The 19,962-nt window shown below is 41.4% G+C and overlaps 1 protein-coding gene across 1 annotated transcript; it reads right to left on the bottom strand.

Annotated features, from left to right (window-relative positions):
- Window positions 1-449: 449 nt before the first annotated feature.
- HEPACAM (hepatic and glial cell adhesion molecule) lies at window positions 450-19,743 on the bottom strand. The gene is made up of 7 exons (XM_075190402.1): window positions 19,622-19,743; window positions 13,940-14,281; window positions 8,672-8,953; window positions 7,116-7,209; window positions 6,360-6,433; window positions 3,093-3,163; window positions 450-905 (listed from the first exon to the last, which is right to left on the bottom strand). The coding sequence occupies exons 1-7, from the start codon at window positions 19,704-19,706 to the stop codon at window positions 645-647; spliced, it is 1,209 nt and encodes a 402-aa protein (XP_075046503.1). The 5' UTR covers window positions 19,707-19,743; the 3' UTR covers window positions 450-644.
- Window positions 19,744-19,962: the final 219 nt, after the last annotated feature.

The raw sequence follows: 19,962 nt of genomic DNA, 5'->3' as shown, positions 1-19,962 counted from the left end.
AACTTAATTTCAGCTTTTTGGCCTGTATGAAATCCTATCTGGATATTGTTCTAAATATGTCCGTAGTAGAGAGGGGAGATGATGGTTTGCTATGTAGCAGGCACTGGAATGTCAGGGTAATACTGAACAGTGTATTTTACATTTTGGGATTTTACGGTCCTGATGGAGAAATTCCTCCCCAGGCTCCTTCTCCTTCACAGCTCTACTGGAACAAAAGACCGGCATCAAGTAAACCAGTGAAGCCCCTTTACTGGCAGATTACTAAGAATATTTACTAATAAGTTTCATAGAAGACTTTGTTTATCACCCCTTATAAATAGTGTACCTCCCTGCTATATATAGTATTATACCCTTGTTCATGTCACCCTAGACCGCTGCCTGCTTTGCCCCAGGCCTCTGGTTGAGAACTAGTGAATATGTAAAGGTGTTTTAGCGAAACATCAAGTTCATTGTTTCCTGCAGTGATTTGTCCACTGCTAGAAGTCACTTTATTCTATCGCACTAGATTGAGGAGTTACAAGGCAGTAATACACATTATACGCCCTAGAAGAAAGTGTGGCCCAGTTACCCTAATCTTTAATAAGTGTGTCGCCGGATCCCAGTGATTGTAGGGTGATTACAGTTCCTGTTCCAGGTTGTGGGCGTCACTCTTCTTCCTGCTCCCGGATCATCTGCACACCGGCGGCCCGGATCGTCCGGACTGTACTTCTGGGGGCTGCTGGCAAGGGTGGAGATCCGTGGTCTTTGTTGGCAGGTGGTGACCTCACAGGGGAACGCTGGCACCTGTGAGCGCAATGGGTGGGAGATCTGCTTAGTGGGGCTGTACTGGTATAACTGGGAGACCCAGACGTGTCGGATGCGGTCCTGGATTCTGTGGGGGAGTCTTCTTCTGCTTCCGTGGATTCCTGATGGTAGAACAGAGACCATATGTCAGCATCACAGCTATATATTATCCGCTAATCATTCCTTTCTATCCATCACTGCTGTTACATGAATGGTCTATGATTGGGAACTCGACTGTCAGGGGCTGCGCTTGTAATATAACACCTGTCTCATTACGGTAAAGTGTTGGAAGATCGCCGTCGAGAGGCCATTTCTCCAGCCACATCGGCTTCGAAGAACACTGGCTCCAGTGATGAACCATCCAAAATATAGAGACGTGATCTGTAATCTAGAATCTACAGGAATTAGGGTTTTCTGGGTAAGGTTTGTCAATTGAAGCATCATGCCTAAAATATTCTAACTTATCTTGGCTTTCTTCTCATTAGCAGAGCTCCTCATAGTGACTGTTAGAGGAGACACTTGGAAATCATGTTTGTGTGGAGGACATTACCAGCAGCAATTATCTAATATATAAATGCTTAGTGGCGTCTGTCTGTCTGTATGTGTGTGGAAAAAAAAACCCAAATTGCAGCGCCACCTGCTGGGCAGAGTTATACACTGACCTACTAAATTCTTAGTGTGTGTGGGAAAAAAAATTCAAAAAGGGCTGAAATTTGGTAGGGCTCAAACTCATTTTCGTGAGGTAATTTTATCTCATGAACACACATGTGTAGAGGCGTGCGTTAGTGTGTGTGTGTGTGTGGAAAAAACTATTTTTTCAGAAAGGGCTCATCCAATTGACCTGAAATTTGGTATACTGACATTATTTGACCAAAAAATTAGAATAGTCAAGTCAGTTAACTTCCATCATCCCCCCTTCCCCCCGTGGGAGGGGTAGTAAAGGCTAAATTTACGAGTTGAGGGGTCAAACTCATTTTCGTGAGGTAATTTTACCTCATGAACACACATTAAAAAGGGCGCTTGCGTCGGGAAGTAACGATCTTCCTCTGAGGAGGCCTAGGCTAGGCCCAAATGCATGACAAGAATTTTTTAAGACCTTAAGTATCTTGATTTGACTAGAATGCATGAGTATCATGCACGGGTTAACTTTATGGTTTTCAGAATATTCTACAGAAAAGACCCCTTGCCTTTACCTCACCTGCTCCAAACTAATACCTAAATACCATGTGACTTTTCTCCAAAACACAAATAAAGACCCAGACATCACCCTACCAAGCCTGAGAAGGTCTGCGGGCAATTAATATGATCATTTAGAAGTGCTTTATTCCTACTTTTAATGTGTTCCCCCAGCACCTATTTCCTGGGTGCTCCACCCGGCTGGTTTTACTTGTCACCCGGCTCTTGGACCCCAGCAGAGTCCTATTATAATAGAATAGACCATTGTTTCTCCTATTAGAACAGGCACTATGTGAGCACTACAGCCAGCAGAGTGTGTTAGACCACTGACCACCAGTCTGACCAGTCCTGGCAGGTGTGGGCAATAAGATCCAACATTTGTCATTATTATTACAAAGTATTAGACTGCCCCCACCCGGCTGCTTCTTAATGCCAGCCAGCTGGCACATTTTTCTGGGGAGAACTGAACACTGCATCTATATGTATTGTACCCCAGCAGTCAGCCACCATTGTAGATAGGCAGATTGGTGCTGGATTAAAGGGGTCTATTTCAGAGAGCCCGTAGTATAACTAAATACTAAGGGACTACTGTATGCCACTAAGGGCGGGTGCCTCAGGATAGGGCCACAATCCAATGTACTAGCAGGGGTGGAAATTTGTTTATCAAGATTTCGTTACTGGTTTCTTTTAAACATTAATGTCCTTTTCATGTATAACAAAATATATAACTGTTAAAAACAGCAATGAGCTGCCATGTGCATCCTGACCTGTTGTTCAGTCACAATTTAATTTCACAATCATGAAGAACAGAACAAGAGTGACACCTGGTGGAGTCATGACAACATTACACAAATATAACTGAATAATATAAGGGGTCTATTTAGCAAAACCCTTGTTTATCACAGTGATAAAAGATGCTTTCTAGTACAATTTAACAATAGTATATTGAAAGCTAAAAACTAAATAGCTGAAGATTTTAAGAGTGATCAAAATCCCGAGGGCTGTATGTAATACAGCAATACAACAGCGCCACGCGGTGGCCAGATTATTCTTAAACTTGGAGGAATATTTGCATGAAATATACCTTATACACTTATAACATCTCAGCATAGTTTCCTCTGACATAATCTCACCTTTTCTTTCAATATGTACAAAGAGACAGGATTCTTACAGTCCCGCTCCGTGGCCCGAGGAATTACTTCAACTGCACATTAATGGGAAGAAACAATAAGCAATGAAGATAATATAAATATATATTTATATATATATTTTATTTTATTATGCGCTCTGATGTGACCTTTTAGTGAACAGACGCTTGTGTGTATCCTGCAGTCTGTTCTCATTGTCTATGTACGGCAGCGCGTACTTACACCCAGATTCACATGGAAACGTATCTTTCAGATCCGCTTGGATTTGAATACAGCTGGAACTACACTCAAGGTCACATTTTTTGACACAAGTTGCGCGCAGGTTACGTTGCTCAATGCTGAGTTATTACATGCACTACCACGATTATTCCATTATTAATACAACTACAACTTCCATTCTGACTAATTACTACTCCCACTAACTACACTGCTGCCAGGGCACAATGCTCCTATATGTATACCAGCAGAGTCTGCTGAGCAGACAGTAATAAGTACAATATAAAACAAATGCTCTCACTTATATCTCACAGACGCCATAGACTATATGAGAATGAGCATAGGTCACACTTGGAGATGAAAAACACAAACTAACCATCCACCCCAACACAATTTGTGGGGGGAACCAGCCTTACCTCTCATCCTACAGAATATGTCTATTTCATACTTTGCCTAAAAGCAGATTAGGCTTTATATACAATGTTGTTAGGGATGCACCAGGAACTTGAGCTGTTCTATGACTGTGCTCTATTATAATCACAAACGGGGCAATCTGCTCACCCAACTTTATTGTTTTCAGTTTCATTCTTCCAACACTACTCAAATGACCACCAATCGCTGCTGTCTAATCAAAATCAGATTGTGTTTGGGAAGACTGGCAAATATGAGGTCAGACAGAGTTTTGGGGCCTACTTCATCTTCAGACGTAACCTGCAGCAACCAGTGTTTAAACCACGAGCACGTAATTTGAGTGTGGTTCCGATCATATTCAAATACAAGCGGATCTCAATATACGTTTCCATTTAATCTGTGTATAATTACGCTCTGACTATACGGTACTTGCCGTATGTGATAGACAGACTGCAGGGTACGCACATGGGTATGTGCTATATAAAGTCACATCAGAATACGTGCACAAAAAAAGACTTTATAATATAAATCAACACTACTGTAATTGTTAATAAAAATATGTGTTAAAAACAAATGGTTTTTATCTTTTTTTTTTACAGTAAATACAGTCATGGCCAAAAGCTTTGAGAATGACAAGTTTTGGTTTTCACAAAGTTTGCTGCTTCAGTGTTTTTAGACGTTTTTGTCAGAATTTGCTATGGAATACTGAAGTACAATTACAGGCATTTCATAAGTGTCAAAGGCTTTTATTGACAATTACATTAAGTTTATGCAAAGAGTCAATATTTGCAGTGTTGAACCTTCTTTTTGAAGACCTCTGCAATTTGCCCTGACATGTTGTCAATCAACTTCTGGGCCACATACTGACTGATGGCCGTCCATTCTTGCCTAATCAATGCTTGGAGTTTGTCAGAATTTGTGGGTTTTTGTTTGTCCACCCGCCTCTTGAGGATTGACCACAAGTTCTGGGGAGTTTCCTGACCATGGACCCAAAATTTTGATGTTTTGATCTCCGAGCCACTTAATTATCACTTTTGCCTTATGGCAAGGTGCTCCATCATGCTGGAAAAGGCATTGTTCATCACCAAACTGTTCTTGGATGGTTGGGAGAAGTTGCTCTTGGAGGATGTTTTGGTACCATTCTTTATTTATGGCTGTGTTCTTAGGCAGAATTGTGAGTGAGCCCACTCCCTTGGCTGAGAAGTAACCCCACACATGAATGGTCTCAGGATGCTTTACTGTGGGCATGACACAGGACTAATGGTAGCGCTCACCTTTCCTTCTCCGGACAAGAGTTTTTTCAGATACCCCAAACAATCTGAAAGGAGATTCATCACAGAAAATGACTTTACCCCAGTCCTCAGCAGTCCAATCCCTGTAGCTTTTGCAAAATTTTAGTCTGTCCCTGATGTTTTTCCTGGAGAGAAATGGCTTCTTTGCAGGCCTTCTTGACACCAGGTCATCCTCCAAAAGTCTTCACCTCACTGTGCGTGCAGATGCACTCACACCTGCCTGCTGCTTTTCCTGAGTAAGCTCTGCACTGGTGGTGCCCCGATCCTGCAGCTGAATCAACTTTAGGAGACGGTCCTGGCGCTTGCTGGACGTTCTTGGGCGCCCTGAAGCCTTCTTCACAACTATTGAACCTCTCTCCTTGAAGTTCTTGATGATCCGATAAATGGTTGATTTATGTGCAATCTTACTAGCAGCAATATCCTTGCCTGTGAAGCCCTTTTTGTGCAAGGCAATGATGACTGCACGTGTTTACTTGCAGATAACCATGGTTAACATAGGAAGAGCAATGATTTCAAGCACCACCCTCCTTTTAAAGCTTCCAGTCTGTTATTCTAACTTAATCAGCATGACAGAGTGATCTCCAGCCTTGTCCTCATCAACACTTTCACCTGTGTTAACAAGAGAATCACTGACCTGATGTCAGCTGGTCCTTTTGTGGCAGGGCTGAAATGCAGTGGAAATGTTGTTTTTGGGATAAAGTTCATAGTCATGGAAAAGAGGGACTTTGAAATTAATTGCAATTCATCTGATCACTCTTCATGACATTCTGGAGTATATGCAAATTGCCATCATAAAAACTGAGGCAGCAAACTTTGTGAAAAATAATGTTTGTGTCATTCTCAAAACTTTTGGTCGTGACTGTATATAAATCAGATAAGCAGCAATATTGTGTCTAGTGCGCTGCCTCCATGTTAAAGGGAGACCCAGACAAATAAATTTAAGTTAACTTTCAAGGGTTACGCTCATTTTTTAAATTTTTGCCCATTGTTCTCTGTGTCACACACCTAAGTTATTCCTGTCACCGTGCTACCAACAGAAAGCTCTGTCTGCCCCAAGAAACGCCCAGGTTAACCTCACTAGGATACACAATCCGTCACATCATTTAATGCCAGCTTAATGAACACAGAGCGAAAGTGTGACTTGGGCTCTGGGCGTGAAGGGGTTAATCCGGGTGTAGGGGCTGGTATCACTACGGGGACCGTCACAGCCACTAATAACACTGATATTCCCTCCACACGCAGACATCTCCGGGTGAACATGGGGCAGGTCTCTGTGTGATTCCTCATGACACACACAATGCCGTGTCACATGTTGATCATACATGGAAGTCACCTTCGTGTTTTAGAGGATCCTCTGTGTGCTCCACGTATTCACAAGACGCCTGTGACTGCAGCTTGTGTTTTTCCCTAGGAGATACAATTGTAGAAGTGATACATGTTGTAATTAGCAACTGCTAGTATAGTCTCTAAAATGCAGTGATTAATAAATATGCCTGTAAGACACCAGTGGGCCTTGGACAAAGCTCAGTGGACCTGTCACTCCTTTACAAAACACTTCCACACGTTCCTCCTACACAAAACATCAGGACCATGGAGGTGGGTTGTGCTGGGTTAAATCTCAGTATTCATTAAAAAAACAAAAAAAAACTATTTAAAGTCATCTGCGGTGATGTATTAAATCAGTTTCTTAAGCAAGGTGTCTTTTGTCTTCCTTAGCGGCCAGGGACTTTATATAGGATCTTTTAGAACTGTCCACTATCTACACCTATCTATTAGGAAGGGAAAATGATAGTTCCCTATTCTGGTGGGGAAATGCCCTTTGTGTCCATTTATTAAAAGGACCCGGCTATCTCATTTACATTATGTGCAGCCATGTGTAGATCAGGACCATGCTGCGTGTGACGATAAAGGGCCAAATCCGGCTACAGCGCAGATTGCACGCGGACAAACCATGTTGCGCTGTAAGGGGTACACGGGGAATGTTTGTCTACAGGGAAATCACTGTGTGTTTGCACACAAATACTGGGCAGTGATTTAGAGTTGAGCTGGGATGGAACCAGAATGAGAGTACTCCTGTTTGTCACCGTACTTCCTGGATGGTTTCCAACAGGCGCAGACTGTTACCAAGGTAACCAGCAGGAATATCCCCCCTGTGGACAGGATGATATACAGAGAACTTCTTCCTGTATGAGAGAACAGAGGATACAATGTAACAGTTGTGAGTGTTCCGGGTGATGCCGTTAATCTACCTGTGAGACATTTCCCTCTAGAACCGTGTTCCCACCATAGTACAGCGCACTCTGGTGTGATGTGAAGCATTTCTTTGTGTACGGCAGTGTCTGCCCCTAATACACAGTACAGGAATGCAAACATTCTGCTATTATAATATATATTTAATTAGATCAAACCTCTCAACATTTATAAATGCAAAATGGGACAAAATGAGCCCCAACCCCAATCTACCCGACCCAAATTTGCCAAATCTGCAGGTAAGCCCCACCCCTTTCGAGATCTGTTAATATGTTAGATGGTATGAATTAGACCCATATATGTTTAAATAGAAAGTGCTCTCCTTTACATTCTACCCTGATTCTGGAATGTGTTTGATATTTACAGTGGCTCAGTGGTTAGCACTTCTGCCTCACAGCGCTGGGGTCATGAATTCAATTTGTATGTTCTCCCCGTGTTTGCGTGGGTTTCCTCCGGGTGCTCCGGTTTCCTCCCACACTCCAAAAACATACTGGTAGGTTAATTGACTGATCTCAAATTGATCCTAGTCTCTCTCTGTATGTGTGTATATTAGGTAATTTAGACTGTAAGTACCAATGGGGCAGGGACTGATGTGAGTGAGTTCTCTGTACAGCGCTGCGGAATTAGTGGCGCTATATAAATAAATGGTGATGATGAGGATGATATTTATTAAACATAAATTAATATATGGGATAATATACCCCTTAATATGTAGAAAAGTGGACATTCTATTATAATTAATAAGTGTATTAGAAGTCACAGAGGGGGTCAAGTGATTGCAAAGATCGATGACTTCAAATATACTTATAATCTACAGAAAGAAGATGTGTTATTGATTATAATACACAAATGAGGACATTATTAAGACATAAGTATACCGATGTCATTTGCCGTTTTTTTCAATATATATATATATATATATATTATTTTTTTTATTTTTTTTTATTTTTTTGTTACACTTAAATGCATTACGTTTTTGTCTAATGTATGTAATGACTAAAATAAAAATACTTGTAAGTAACTTTATTAAAGCTATAGGGCCTGATTCATTAAAGAAAGTTAACCAAAAATATTGTGTAAGTTTTCTTACTCAAGTTTTCTGGACAAAACCACATTGAACGCGAGGGGTGTAAATTAGTTTATTATTTTGCACATAAGTTAAATACCGTCTTTTTTTTTTTTAAGTAGCGCACAAATACCTGATAGCTTATGTGTACAATGAAGTTTAAAGTTGATCTAGGACACGCCCTACCCCAAATATAAATCTGTCATCACATTTTAAATTTACCTCCCCCTCCAGTGCAACATGGTTTTACCTCACTTACTTTTGCTTATATTTCCTTAATGAATCAGGCCCATAATTATCTTGTAATAAGTCTCTATTCTCCTACTTACTGTAGACCGTCAGTTTAATTGGAGCGCTACGTCCACTGCTGATGGGATTCTTGACCAGACAAGTATATATATTGTCATCGGGTAATAGGACCTTTGTGATGGTCATCACACGATGGTTGTGGGACAGGAGTATCCTGGAGTCATTGGTCAGTGACTTCCCGTCCTTCAGCCAGGTGTATATTGGCTTGGTACCATTATCATGGTCGCAGGTGAGGGTGAAGTTCTCTGCAAGCTCCAGAACAGTGGACGAGGGAGCCAAGACTCGAGGCTTAGATATAGGAACTGGTAGGAAAGAATGAACGATAGGTAGATTAGTCATCCTACAGTGCAACTAGTGATGTCTGGAGTTAGACTCAATGAGATTTTCTGCACCATGTTCTGGAATATGGCTGGATGCATCCTCTCTGTTTCAAGTGACTATTTTGTGAATGTTTAGACTAGACTTCATTTGGGGAGCTTCTTATTTTCTTCTATCTTCCTTAGTGTTTTTCTTCAAACTGCTTTTAAGGATTTACAGTTTGGTAACTGTCATGTGATTGCCATGGCAACCACAGTCACATGACATATAATGTAGTGAGCAGAGGCGTTGGAACACCTGTTTTCTCAGCATGCATGTTCATAGCATAAACTCCCCCCCCCCCCCTTCCACTGCCATCATGTGACTGCTGAAGAGCTTCATGACTGACTGGCTCAGACTCCAAGATCAGGTTACACTCTCCTCCGAAATGAACTAAAACCAAATGCATTCAGTTGAGCGACACCTTTTTAGAGTGGCATAGATGTAAGTAGACTACCTAAGAGAGATTTAGAGAGGGATGACTGAGTTTTAAGTGAACTTCCTGGAGAAATTAAACCCGCTTCTTATTACTAAGGTAAATTAAACTGACTGTTTGAAAAAAAACATACAAGAAATGTTTATGCCTTTAACTAAAGCATTCTGTCTGTTTACAATACACCAGTTCAAAGGCACCAAATATGTTTGCAGTACAATAAACCCTAATTTGAACTGTGGGTTAAGAATTTGCTGCCTGAACTCCTCATTCATTTCTCCTTTGTATTTCGCTGTTCACGTTTAAAATTCATCATTTAAATTTTTTGTAAAACACTATTTAATATTTAATTATCTGCTCAGCCAATCATAAGCGACTAGTATGGCAAACCGCATGTGATTGGCTGAGTGACTACCGACCCTCCCAGCAAATTGAGCACAATGTTATTTCTGGGCCAGGTGTTCCCAGTGAGCAGTTATTATGGCATAATAGAGCGTTTTTAGTTTACTCTCTGGACTACATCGAGAAAGAAGATTCCTATTAGACTGTATTGTGAAAGACTACATTTGATAAAGGATGGCCAAGCGAAACGCGTCACCAGTTTACTTTCCCTGGAGCAAGCTGTATATGTATCTGCACGTTGAAGTGGCTGCATTTACTGATAAAGAGATATATATCCCAGTGGCCACCATGGGGTAATTATATCCTATGTGTCATTTTATCACGTCTGACTCTAAGCAGCTGGTCTAGTAGTACTGACGGTGGAACTGAGTTAGTTTGTACATCCTTGTGACACAAGTGTATAAAGTGCTTATATCAGAACCAGCTGCATTGGATATTGTAGACTGCTTGTAAAGAAGACGTTTTATCCACCTGGATCCACTGACACTCGTAGAGGGATTTTTCTCATCATTTAATAAGGAACTCTTATATACCCTATTTATACCAAGTCACCGAATAATTGTTTCCTGCAGTGGATAACAGTCTTGTACTCTGAGCGTAATTGTTTTAGGTCTCGTTAGATCTTTTTTTGTATCTATGTCTATAATTGTGTGGTTTTCTATGAATGTAATTTATATCATTTATATCATTTTGCTAGTTTTGGGAGCCTTTATTTAAATAAAAATAGTTTAACCCTTTGTGTGTGTGTTTTGTTTACTTACTAGTGATATATTCGTATAATGGGAGAGGGGTCTTAGTGAGAAAGTTACCTCTCCAGGGTGCTGTATTTTTTAATGGCCATTAGCGTAAAACCCTAAAGTCCAAGAGTGTCGAAAAGAGAGCATTACCATTCAGCACAGAGCAGGTTGTCTCTTGGCGTGTTTGGGGTGCAGGGGGGCACACAGTTTTTTTTTCCTGGCAACCCCTGTAAAAGCTATAACCCTGAGCTGACCAGATTGTGTTTGGTTTACTTTATGACAATGCAGGTCCCATTTCCAGAGAGAAAGCTATATTCACCATTAACAACGCTGCTATAGAAGAAACGTCCCAGGCTGACCTTGATTTGACTTTGGAGAAAGCTGCGTCCATCTGCAGAATCATAGAGACTGCAAAAGCCAAAGCAGAAGCTATGGGTGGAGGTTCATGCGAGAGGTCAGTGCAAGCTCATTCTCAGTACTAAGTAAAGAGTTAGGACACATAAAGCAAGGTTTTCAGAGATCAGTTAATACACATGTTATCAACTGCAGGCAGGGCGCTCGTTGGTGCAGAATTGATGAACTTGCATCATACTTATACCTGCACATATCTTACACCTGTGACACTTTGTGTTTGGAGGGACACTAAGAGAGAAGTCAAACAGTAATACCAGAAATCAGTCTTAAGGATCCTTAATGTTCAATAACTGAAAGAACTTTCACAGCTTCTTAACTTGACACAGTGAGTCATTAAGGAAAGTAAGGTAAAGAAAGGAGGACAAACCATGTTACATTAGAAGGGGTCAAATTAGTTTATCATTTATAGCACATAAGGAACATATTGGCTACTTTTTAGTCATGTATCAGACAAATACTTGATAGCTTTATTTTTACACTGAAATTTACAGCTGATCTAGGACATACCCTACCACAAATATAAATCTGTCCCCACATTTTAAATTTACCTCCCCCTCCAATGCAACATGGTTTTGCCAAGGTGCAAAGTTACTCCTTTTTTTGCTTTGCTCTCCTTAATGACTCAGACGCAATCATTCTAATTAAGCATACATGTTGTTAGTACAGTATGTATATATTAATGCCTCAAGCAATTTAGGATTTTTCAAGTAGATATTTTTTGATATATCAATGAAATAAAAAAAAAATAGATTAATATATTTTCTCTTTATAACGTTTTAAAAAATACATTTTGCATATGAGCGCTCTCATTTTTGTATAATAGCTTTGTGGTTCATAGGTGTAGAGGGTTTCATTAGCCCTCAGTATTGAGAGCTGCAGAGATGCATAGGACACTGTTGGGTTAATTAGTAAAGTACAAGATATGTTGTTGGCGCCTGATTGATTATGTTCTTTTATTAATTTTGTCAAGTAAACAAACCAACCAAAAATAAACCTTGTAATAAAATAAAATAACATGAGATACTGGAGCTTCCTTGGCAAAAGTTATCAACTGACTTTTTATTCTAGGGGAAAGGGATTTTAGGTGATTGTGGACTATTTCTCCCGATACAATCATTGCAAAACTTCAGTCTGTTTTTCCAAGACATGGTATTGCATGGGGTAGTGGTTTTAGATAACAGGTCGTCCTTCAGTAGAGAGATACAATGGGGAATTTGACTAGTTCACTCTAGTCCTGGATATCCTCAGTTGGGCAAGTTGAGAAGACGATGTAGACTGTCATTTACCAAAATCATTCGTCACTGGTGTTAATAAATATTTAGTACTTCTCCGGTACAAATACCGCTCCAATTACTGATGGGAAGAGTGTTGAAAAACGCTCTTTCTGGAATTATGCAGACTCTTTATCTCAAAATTCCTGAAAATGCTCACAAAATGTTGCTAAACATACGTAAAAAGCAAGGACGTCACTACAACCTTGATGGCAAAGCTCTGCCAGTCTGTCATCGTGGAACAGAGTAAGGATCCTCGCTAACAATGGGTGGCAGCCAGCAGTGTCTGTAGGGCCTACAGCAGAGCCACAATCATATAAGGTAGTCACGACCAAGTCAAGCGTTTTAACGGAAGAACAGACTTCATGGGGAACATGTATTTTTATTATTATTAATTTTTATTTATAAGGCGCCACTAGGTATCCGTAGCGCCGTAGAGGGACAGACAGAAACACGATACAGGGTGAGACAGCACGGTACAGTTAACAAAAAGCACAGTAACTCAGAAGCTCAAAGTACAGCTAGATGAGAGGTGAGAGCCCCCAGCGGTGAAGCTAGAGGGGCAGAAGGGCAGGAGGACCTCACGGAGGAGACAAGGAGCTGGAGAGCAGAGTTAAGGTGGTGGAGAACAGGAGGAGAGGAGGCCCTGCTCAAAGGAGCGTACAATCTAAGGGGAGGGTAGGACGGATAGAGACACAAGGATAGGAGGAGGAAAGGGGGAGAACGCAGAGAGGGAGAGGGGGGAGAGGAGAATGACGAGGAGGGAGGCAGGAGGAGGGCAGGATAGGGAGGGCGGTACAACATGTACAAGAAGATGCAAGCAATGCATCCAGTATGAATGCCCCCCCGGTTTGCACCAAAGATTATTTTGGTTTGGTGCACATTAAACAGTTTTTATTTTTTACTAAGTGCAACTGAAAGCCTAAATCTGCACCAGCAAGTAACTCCAGCTATTACGAGCTAGTACCGTTCATCTGCCTTGGTGATATTTCCTTGATAAATAAGATCATTTTTATTGCAGTGATGAAAAACTCATAAAACTTATAAGTGGGTCGGGGACATATTGATAATCTGTCCATATGTTACCAGTTAAATATTAACTGTCTTTCAGAATACAGTCATGTTATAGCTAAGTATAAGGCTACTTGTCTTCCTACTAGTTTTATTTGAAAAGGGGTTTGTCCTTTATAGTACTGTCACTTTAAATGTTAGATAGTACCTGGTCACATGGTATTAGTATGGATCGTTGGGGTGTTTGTTGTCTAGTGCAGAAACAGACAGAACTGGGCTGTCATTGGGATGTTTCTTCTCCTGTTGCAGTAAAAAGCTGTCAATAAAGTGAAGTTTTTACAACCTCAGTTCCCAGGTCTATTCTTCCCCTGGTTGACTAACGCCCACCGATTGCAGAATGTACTTCTAGAACCAAAGTGAGCGACTGCAAACAGTCTATAGTAAGATAGGACTGTATCTGTCATGAAGGACTAGTGAGGTGAGACTGATGCATTGTTCCCACTAAGCTGAGTGATTGAGAAATGAGTTCCTAACCTAACGTGTACTTCATCCTGAAGGACTGCATAGAGAATCTCCTGTTCAGTGCAACCCAGCACAATGGACTTCCCATGTCCTGCTTTTAACACTAGCCTTCCGCAGCACTCAGAGAGAGCTAACACATACCATCCACAGTGAGGTTGATGGACTTCTCTCCGGTGAACGTGTCATCAGTGATAGAGATCTCCACCTCGTAGGTCCCCTCGTCGGACAGAAGGAGGTTGCTGATCAGGAGGGAGCCATTCTCGAAGATTTGTATCCGATCCTTGTAGTCCATGCGCAGATTCCCTATGATCTCTGTGCCGACGGACTGCACTACGGTTACGGCTTTCTCTCTCTTCACTTGCCATTTCACCACTGGTTTATCACTGCTTGCGCTGCTGTACTGAACTGAGAGAAGGGCCGACTTTCCGTACGTACCATGGATGTGCTGGATGTGGCTGGTGATGTTGACAACTTCTACGAGATCTGCAAGAGAAGATATGATGAGGACTTCCTGATGGTGAAGGTCTGTCCTAATTAGTGGATATTACGTGACTAATACCTCAACTAAGGACAGGTTACTGGACAATGACTGAGTAACATCCTATGGGGGCAGTATGGTGGCTCAGTGGTTAGCACTTCTGGCTTACAGCACTGGGGTCATGAGTTCAATTCCCATCCACGGTCTTATTTGTGTGGAGTTTGTATGTTCTCCCCGTGTTTGCGTGGCTTTCCTCTGGGTGCTCCGATTTCCTCCCACACTCTAAAAGCATACTAGTAGGTTAATTGGCTGCTAACAAAATTGACCTTAGTCTGTGTATGTGTGTGTATATTAGGGAATTTAGACTGTAAGCTCCAATGGGGCAGGGACTGATATGAATGAGTTCTCTGTACAGCTCTGAGGAATTAGTGGCGCTATGTAAATAAATGATGATGGATGATATGGGTAAAAGCTGCCAGGATCGAATATGACATTTTGATATGGGTACGAAGGTTAGACATTCATTTGATTGATATTCTGAAAGTTGACAACATTAGATTGACAATTCAAATGGTCAACAGTGTTGTTAGGTGGACCATGCGACTGTAGACAGTATTACTAGGTTAACAGTAATATCCCTACTACCTGGCATTGCCCAAGACTGTGTTACCTTGCACCAGAAATATCTTCAGTGTTCTTAGTCATAATTTACATTACCTTAGACTGTCATATTCTGTTTTGCACATAAGTTAAATACTGACTGTGTTTTCATGTAGCACACAAATATCAACTTTAACTTAACTTTAACTTATGTGCAAAACAAATTGCTAATTTGCACCCCTTGCATTGTAACATGGTTTTATCCAGGAGACTGAAATAAGACGTTTCTCAAGTTAAGATCCTTAATGAATCAGGCCCTAGAACTTCAAATTTCAGGTTTGAATTTGAGTTAAGAGCCTACACTTTAAAATAAGCGCCACAGTCCTCTAACCAGAAGCTAGCTGCATTATTTTGGAGATTGGTTCCACTAAATGTTTGTAGTTGTCCACATATATTATTGTAACAAATATTATTGTAACAAATCTAACTTACTTGTTCTCCTACCCATTAGTACTATATAGAACATCAGGATATGCCACCTCAGTTACCACTTCACCTTTACACAGTAACATCTCAGGGCAGGATTCACAAGCAATCAATTAATAATTAACTACATTAATAGCCATTCCCTGTGTTGTGGAAACACTTCTATTTCATAGGCTAAGTTTGTCCAAAATTAAGTTTATAGCTAAATAAATGTAGTATCACTTTTACCCTCATCAATAATAATCCCATTAAACTAAGATCAGACTCTCACGTGTAGAAACTGTTTGTGTGGAGTCACTTAGTTATTTTAATTAGTTATTTATCTGATGCAGTCTGTAAAACAGGAACCCAACCTCCCCAGCTATAAAATACTCGCTCCGTCAATTATGGACTGTGCTTTAAATAACAGTTTCTCCTATTCTGGATACCAAATGCAGTTTTCACTTTCTTGGTTGTTAACATAATATTTTTTGCAGTAAAAATGTTAAAGTGCTAAAATAAATCATCAAGGGGCCTGTCTGCAGCAGTGTGTAAGACTATAGTACACCCCCTCCTCTTCCGCATATACCCCATGACAGCCCCCCGACATTATGCAGGGGGGGTCAGTTGACACATACGTCATTAGCCCTGTTCTAATGAGATCGGGAGCAGCAAGTTGGGAGTCCACAAACAAAGATTCGGCGGACCGTACACCACCTGTTGACTCCCTCTTACCTGCCAGGTCTCGACACTCCAACCAACGCTAATGTTGGGAAACCATAGTCTTACATAGACTCTGGTCCCCACCTGAGGCTGACATACCAAAAATAATACAAAATAACACATTTTCAAATAAATTTTATTTGAGTAAAACACTCCCCAAATCCTCAATCACCATCTTATAATTAAATAACTTTTTTTTTTTTGTTCTTCTGGTTTTTCAATCCAATGGGACTGGTTCTTAAACAAAGGTCTTCAATTGATTACTCGTGTCTGACCTTGGCTTCCTGCGACTTCCCTCCCAGCGCTATTCTGCCTGGCATCACCTGACCAATCTTCTATACCCCCCGCTACTCTTCTGACTATTCCACCTACCCTGCATTCTGCCGCTACCGGCACAGGTACTTTCATTATTACTTCAAGTTTGGCTCAGACTTTAACAGGCTTTCTGATATTTGAATCCATCTTGCCGGAATCATTGGTTGCAATTACACTGTTTAAGGATGAGGTCCTTCTGACAAGAGCTGGTTATTTACTATAGAACTGACAGGACAGTAATCACAGACAACCTGTTCCCTGTATGCAGTGAAGGAAATCATTTAGTGGAGAAAACCTATTTGTAGAAGAGTGCGGAAAACAGGGCAATATAGTAAGTGTCTGGAACAGTGACTGAGTTATACACACTCGGATTGCCGGGATAACTGGATAAAGTCAGTTCCTGTGACCGCCTGCTGCTCTGGGACTGAAAACATTCTGTTGTAAGAAAAAAATCAGCAAAACAGTAGTTAAATAACTGTGACTGCACCAGTGACTCCTCTCAATAGTCACAGCCTAGACGCCTGCTTCTGGGAGCATGAAGCATGTAATCCCATAATCTCCAGCACCAGGACCGCAGATGTAGGACTGGTTATAGCGCCATAATTGGCACTCGATGTTCATCACAAAATGCCAGGATGGTCCTCTCAGAACTGCCGAGGTGTGCAAATCCCCCCCCCCCAATACAACAAGGAACATCCCTAAAAAAGACTCTCCTCTGATGTCTTTTGGGTGACCTTAATTGGCTGCTATCAAATTGTCCCTAGTCTCTCTTGGTGTGTGTTAGGAGCTCCCAAGCCAGTACAGTGAAACTCGGGGACTACTCTGAAGGCCCGGTATTCGCTGGAGCCCCTAGTGGTGGGGACAGACTTGGCTGCGGGCCAACCGAGGGTCGAGTAACGTGTACTGACTTAAAGGAGAACCCAGGAGTGAGTGATTGGCAGGCCGAAGTGAGGAAGAGATCTAAGGTCAAAAGGACACTAGCACAGGTACGAAATCCAGGGACAGGCGAAAGGTCAGGTGCACAAGCGAAAGGAGCAAAATCCGGAGTTCAGGCAAATGGTCAGGGTCAGAAGCGAGGGTTCAAAGGTCCAGGAACAAGCAGAGGTCAAACACGGGTAGTCAATCAACGGTAATGGTAACCAAACAGGGAGCACAAGCAGGTAGCAGAACTGAGGACAGAACGCTATAACCGGCAGTGAGGCTCAGTCCTCACTGCCCTAAATACCTCTGCTAGCCAATCAGAGCCTAGCTCTGAAACAAGTCACAGCCCCTGCCTGATTAATTCCTATAGGTTGCGCTAGACTGCGCATGTGCCCAGCTGTTTATTGCGCCCAGAGCGCCTGGGTAAAGTTCTCGGCGCCCGGCCGTTGCCCTGGTAACGGTCGGGCCGGATTTCCGGAAGTGACGTCCCGGTTGCCATAGCGACAGCCGGGACGTCAGAAGAAACATGAACGGAGTCGCGGCGGTGCCCGCGGCCGCCGCGGCTCGTGACAGTGTGTGGACGTGCGTTAGGGAATTTAGACTGTAAACTCCAATGGGGCAGGGACTGATGTGAGTTCTCTGTACAGCGCTGTGGAATTAGTGGCACTATATAAATAGATGAAGATAATGATGATGACCTCCATGGATTTTTTTATTCAGCTTGCCCACTATAGGCACAAATGTGATTTTTTTTTTTCTTTTGTGATTTGTGTCATATATTACGTGATTGCATAGTAATGCATCTGGGACAGCTCCAACATGCAAACATGAGATTTTGTGTTGCAATTTGAATCTTATCCTGCCATTTTCAAGGGAGGTTAAAGTGTAGATTTACCGGGAATTCCAATTTTGGTGGATGGCTTCAGTGCCTTTAACCCCCTGGACTTGAATGTTACAGGTTTTCAGGGTTGCTGCAGATTGGACGTTAGTTTCGATGTGACACCTCACACAATCTAGGTGCAGTTTATACAAGTGAGGACGTACACACAGAAATGGTCTTTTGATAGATAAAGATGGAGCTAGCAATTTCATCCACACCTATATAGAGGAAACATTTAAAAGCCGTCTACAAATTCTTGTTATAGTCACTTCTACAATGGAAACACGGAGGTTTTCAAAGTATCAAAGTCGACAGGTAAGAATACTAGGAATACATGTCTAATATTCACAAGTCTGTAGGGAAAAAGTTCTCAGAACATGAGACAACTTTATATATTTGACCGGGTTTGGTTTACAAAGTTGACAGTGAAAATGTCTAAAGTCAAAAGGTTACACTTTCTTTCAATCTGAGTGCAAGATACTCTGTGTGGCTCCAAGCAAAGATCTTCAACAGACCTACAGCTTACAGGAGAACCTACTTTCCCCATAATCACACCGTTAATCTAGATTATCTTTGTATCCCTGGTAATAATTGCAGGCACTTGTCAGCACTGTTTGCACCTGTACATAGAATGTTATTAATATCCTTATTGTAGTAATGAAATCATCTCATGCTTGAATATAAAAGTGTCATTGTCCATCTGAAATCACTTTGAAAGAACTGACACTGTCACTGTGTAACCTTTGGGCTATCAGTATATATTGATATCATATTGATACAAATATTGCAACAATGCACAAATTGGTGATGACAACCATTGAAAATCCATTTTACTGTCAACGTTATAAAATACTGATGACTGACATTTATAACTGACACAGTATGATACCACATATCAGAACCTGTCTCGGAGAGGACGTAGAAGCATCTACAATAAACTGGGGAGTCGGGGTTATAATAAGGGGTTCACAATCTCCCATGATTCCAAAATTCATTGGTGTGATCCTTCTCTGTTTCTGACTGTTATCAGGACTGGGACAATTTTTACAGAGTTCAACTTTTTTCTTATCGACGAGTGAAAATAGTGCATAATTTTTACTGACAGTAACTGACAATTGGAAAACCTCGGCACAAATGATTACAAGCATATAAATATATCTAAATGCATTTAATAAGAGATGTGTATCTACTGACAAAACCTACTGCCAGTGCTTTAAGTTTTTATGTAATTTCTATAGCTTCTAAAACTTTCCTGATGATTTAAATGTTCCATGTGGCAGTGAGTGTTGTATTATCCCTAACTGACAATAAACATGTCCAATGGTTACATAAAAACAGGAGAATAGAGGAACATCCTGTTCTGGGACAACACTCACAGAACTATAAAATGACCCACAGACTGGTATCCTGAGATACTGTAATAATGCACAAGACATCTCACCTGTGTACACAGCCAGCAGCCAGACTAGGTGAAGCAAAGTGGGGGACCGGAGAGCCCGTACTGAGCCCGCTCGCTCTGTCTTCATCTTGGTTTGATCCCCCAGGGATGATTAACATGTTTTATCCACGCTGGGCACGTCTCTTAGTACTGCTTGGTGTTCCGTGCCAGCGTCTGTTGAATAGAGCCGCCTCTGTGCTTTGTTCTCAATTCTCTGCTGTGGTTTTTTGTTTCTTTTTGCTTTTCATTTCACCAAACGCTTTTTAAAATAACATTATCCTAAATGCCGCTACAATCCCAAACACATATACACAAAGAAAGAAAACATGTCCGTTATATTGACC

Source organism: Mixophyes fleayi, chromosome 11 (genome assembly GCF_038048845.1).
Source record: "Mixophyes fleayi isolate aMixFle1 chromosome 11, aMixFle1.hap1, whole genome shotgun sequence".
Classification (NCBI taxonomy): domain Eukaryota; kingdom Metazoa; phylum Chordata; class Amphibia; order Anura; family Limnodynastidae; genus Mixophyes; species Mixophyes fleayi.
This window is presented reverse-complemented; position numbering and strand designations above follow the sequence as displayed.

Bases quoted from the DNA above. Each gene is read 5' to 3' on its own strand.
- HEPACAM (XM_075190402.1), bottom strand. From the start codon at position 19,706: ATGAAGACAGAGCGAGCGGGCTCAGTACGGGCTCTCCGGTCCCCCACT. The intron at 14,282-19,621 runs GTGAGATGTCTT...CTTCTCTTGCAG, and splicing joins GCTGCTGGCTGTGTACACAG to ATCTCGTAGAAGTTGTCAAC. The intron at 8,954-13,939 runs GTATGTGTTAGC...CTTTCCTACCAG, and splicing joins CATCAACCTCACTGTGGATG to TTCCTATATCTAAGCCTCGA.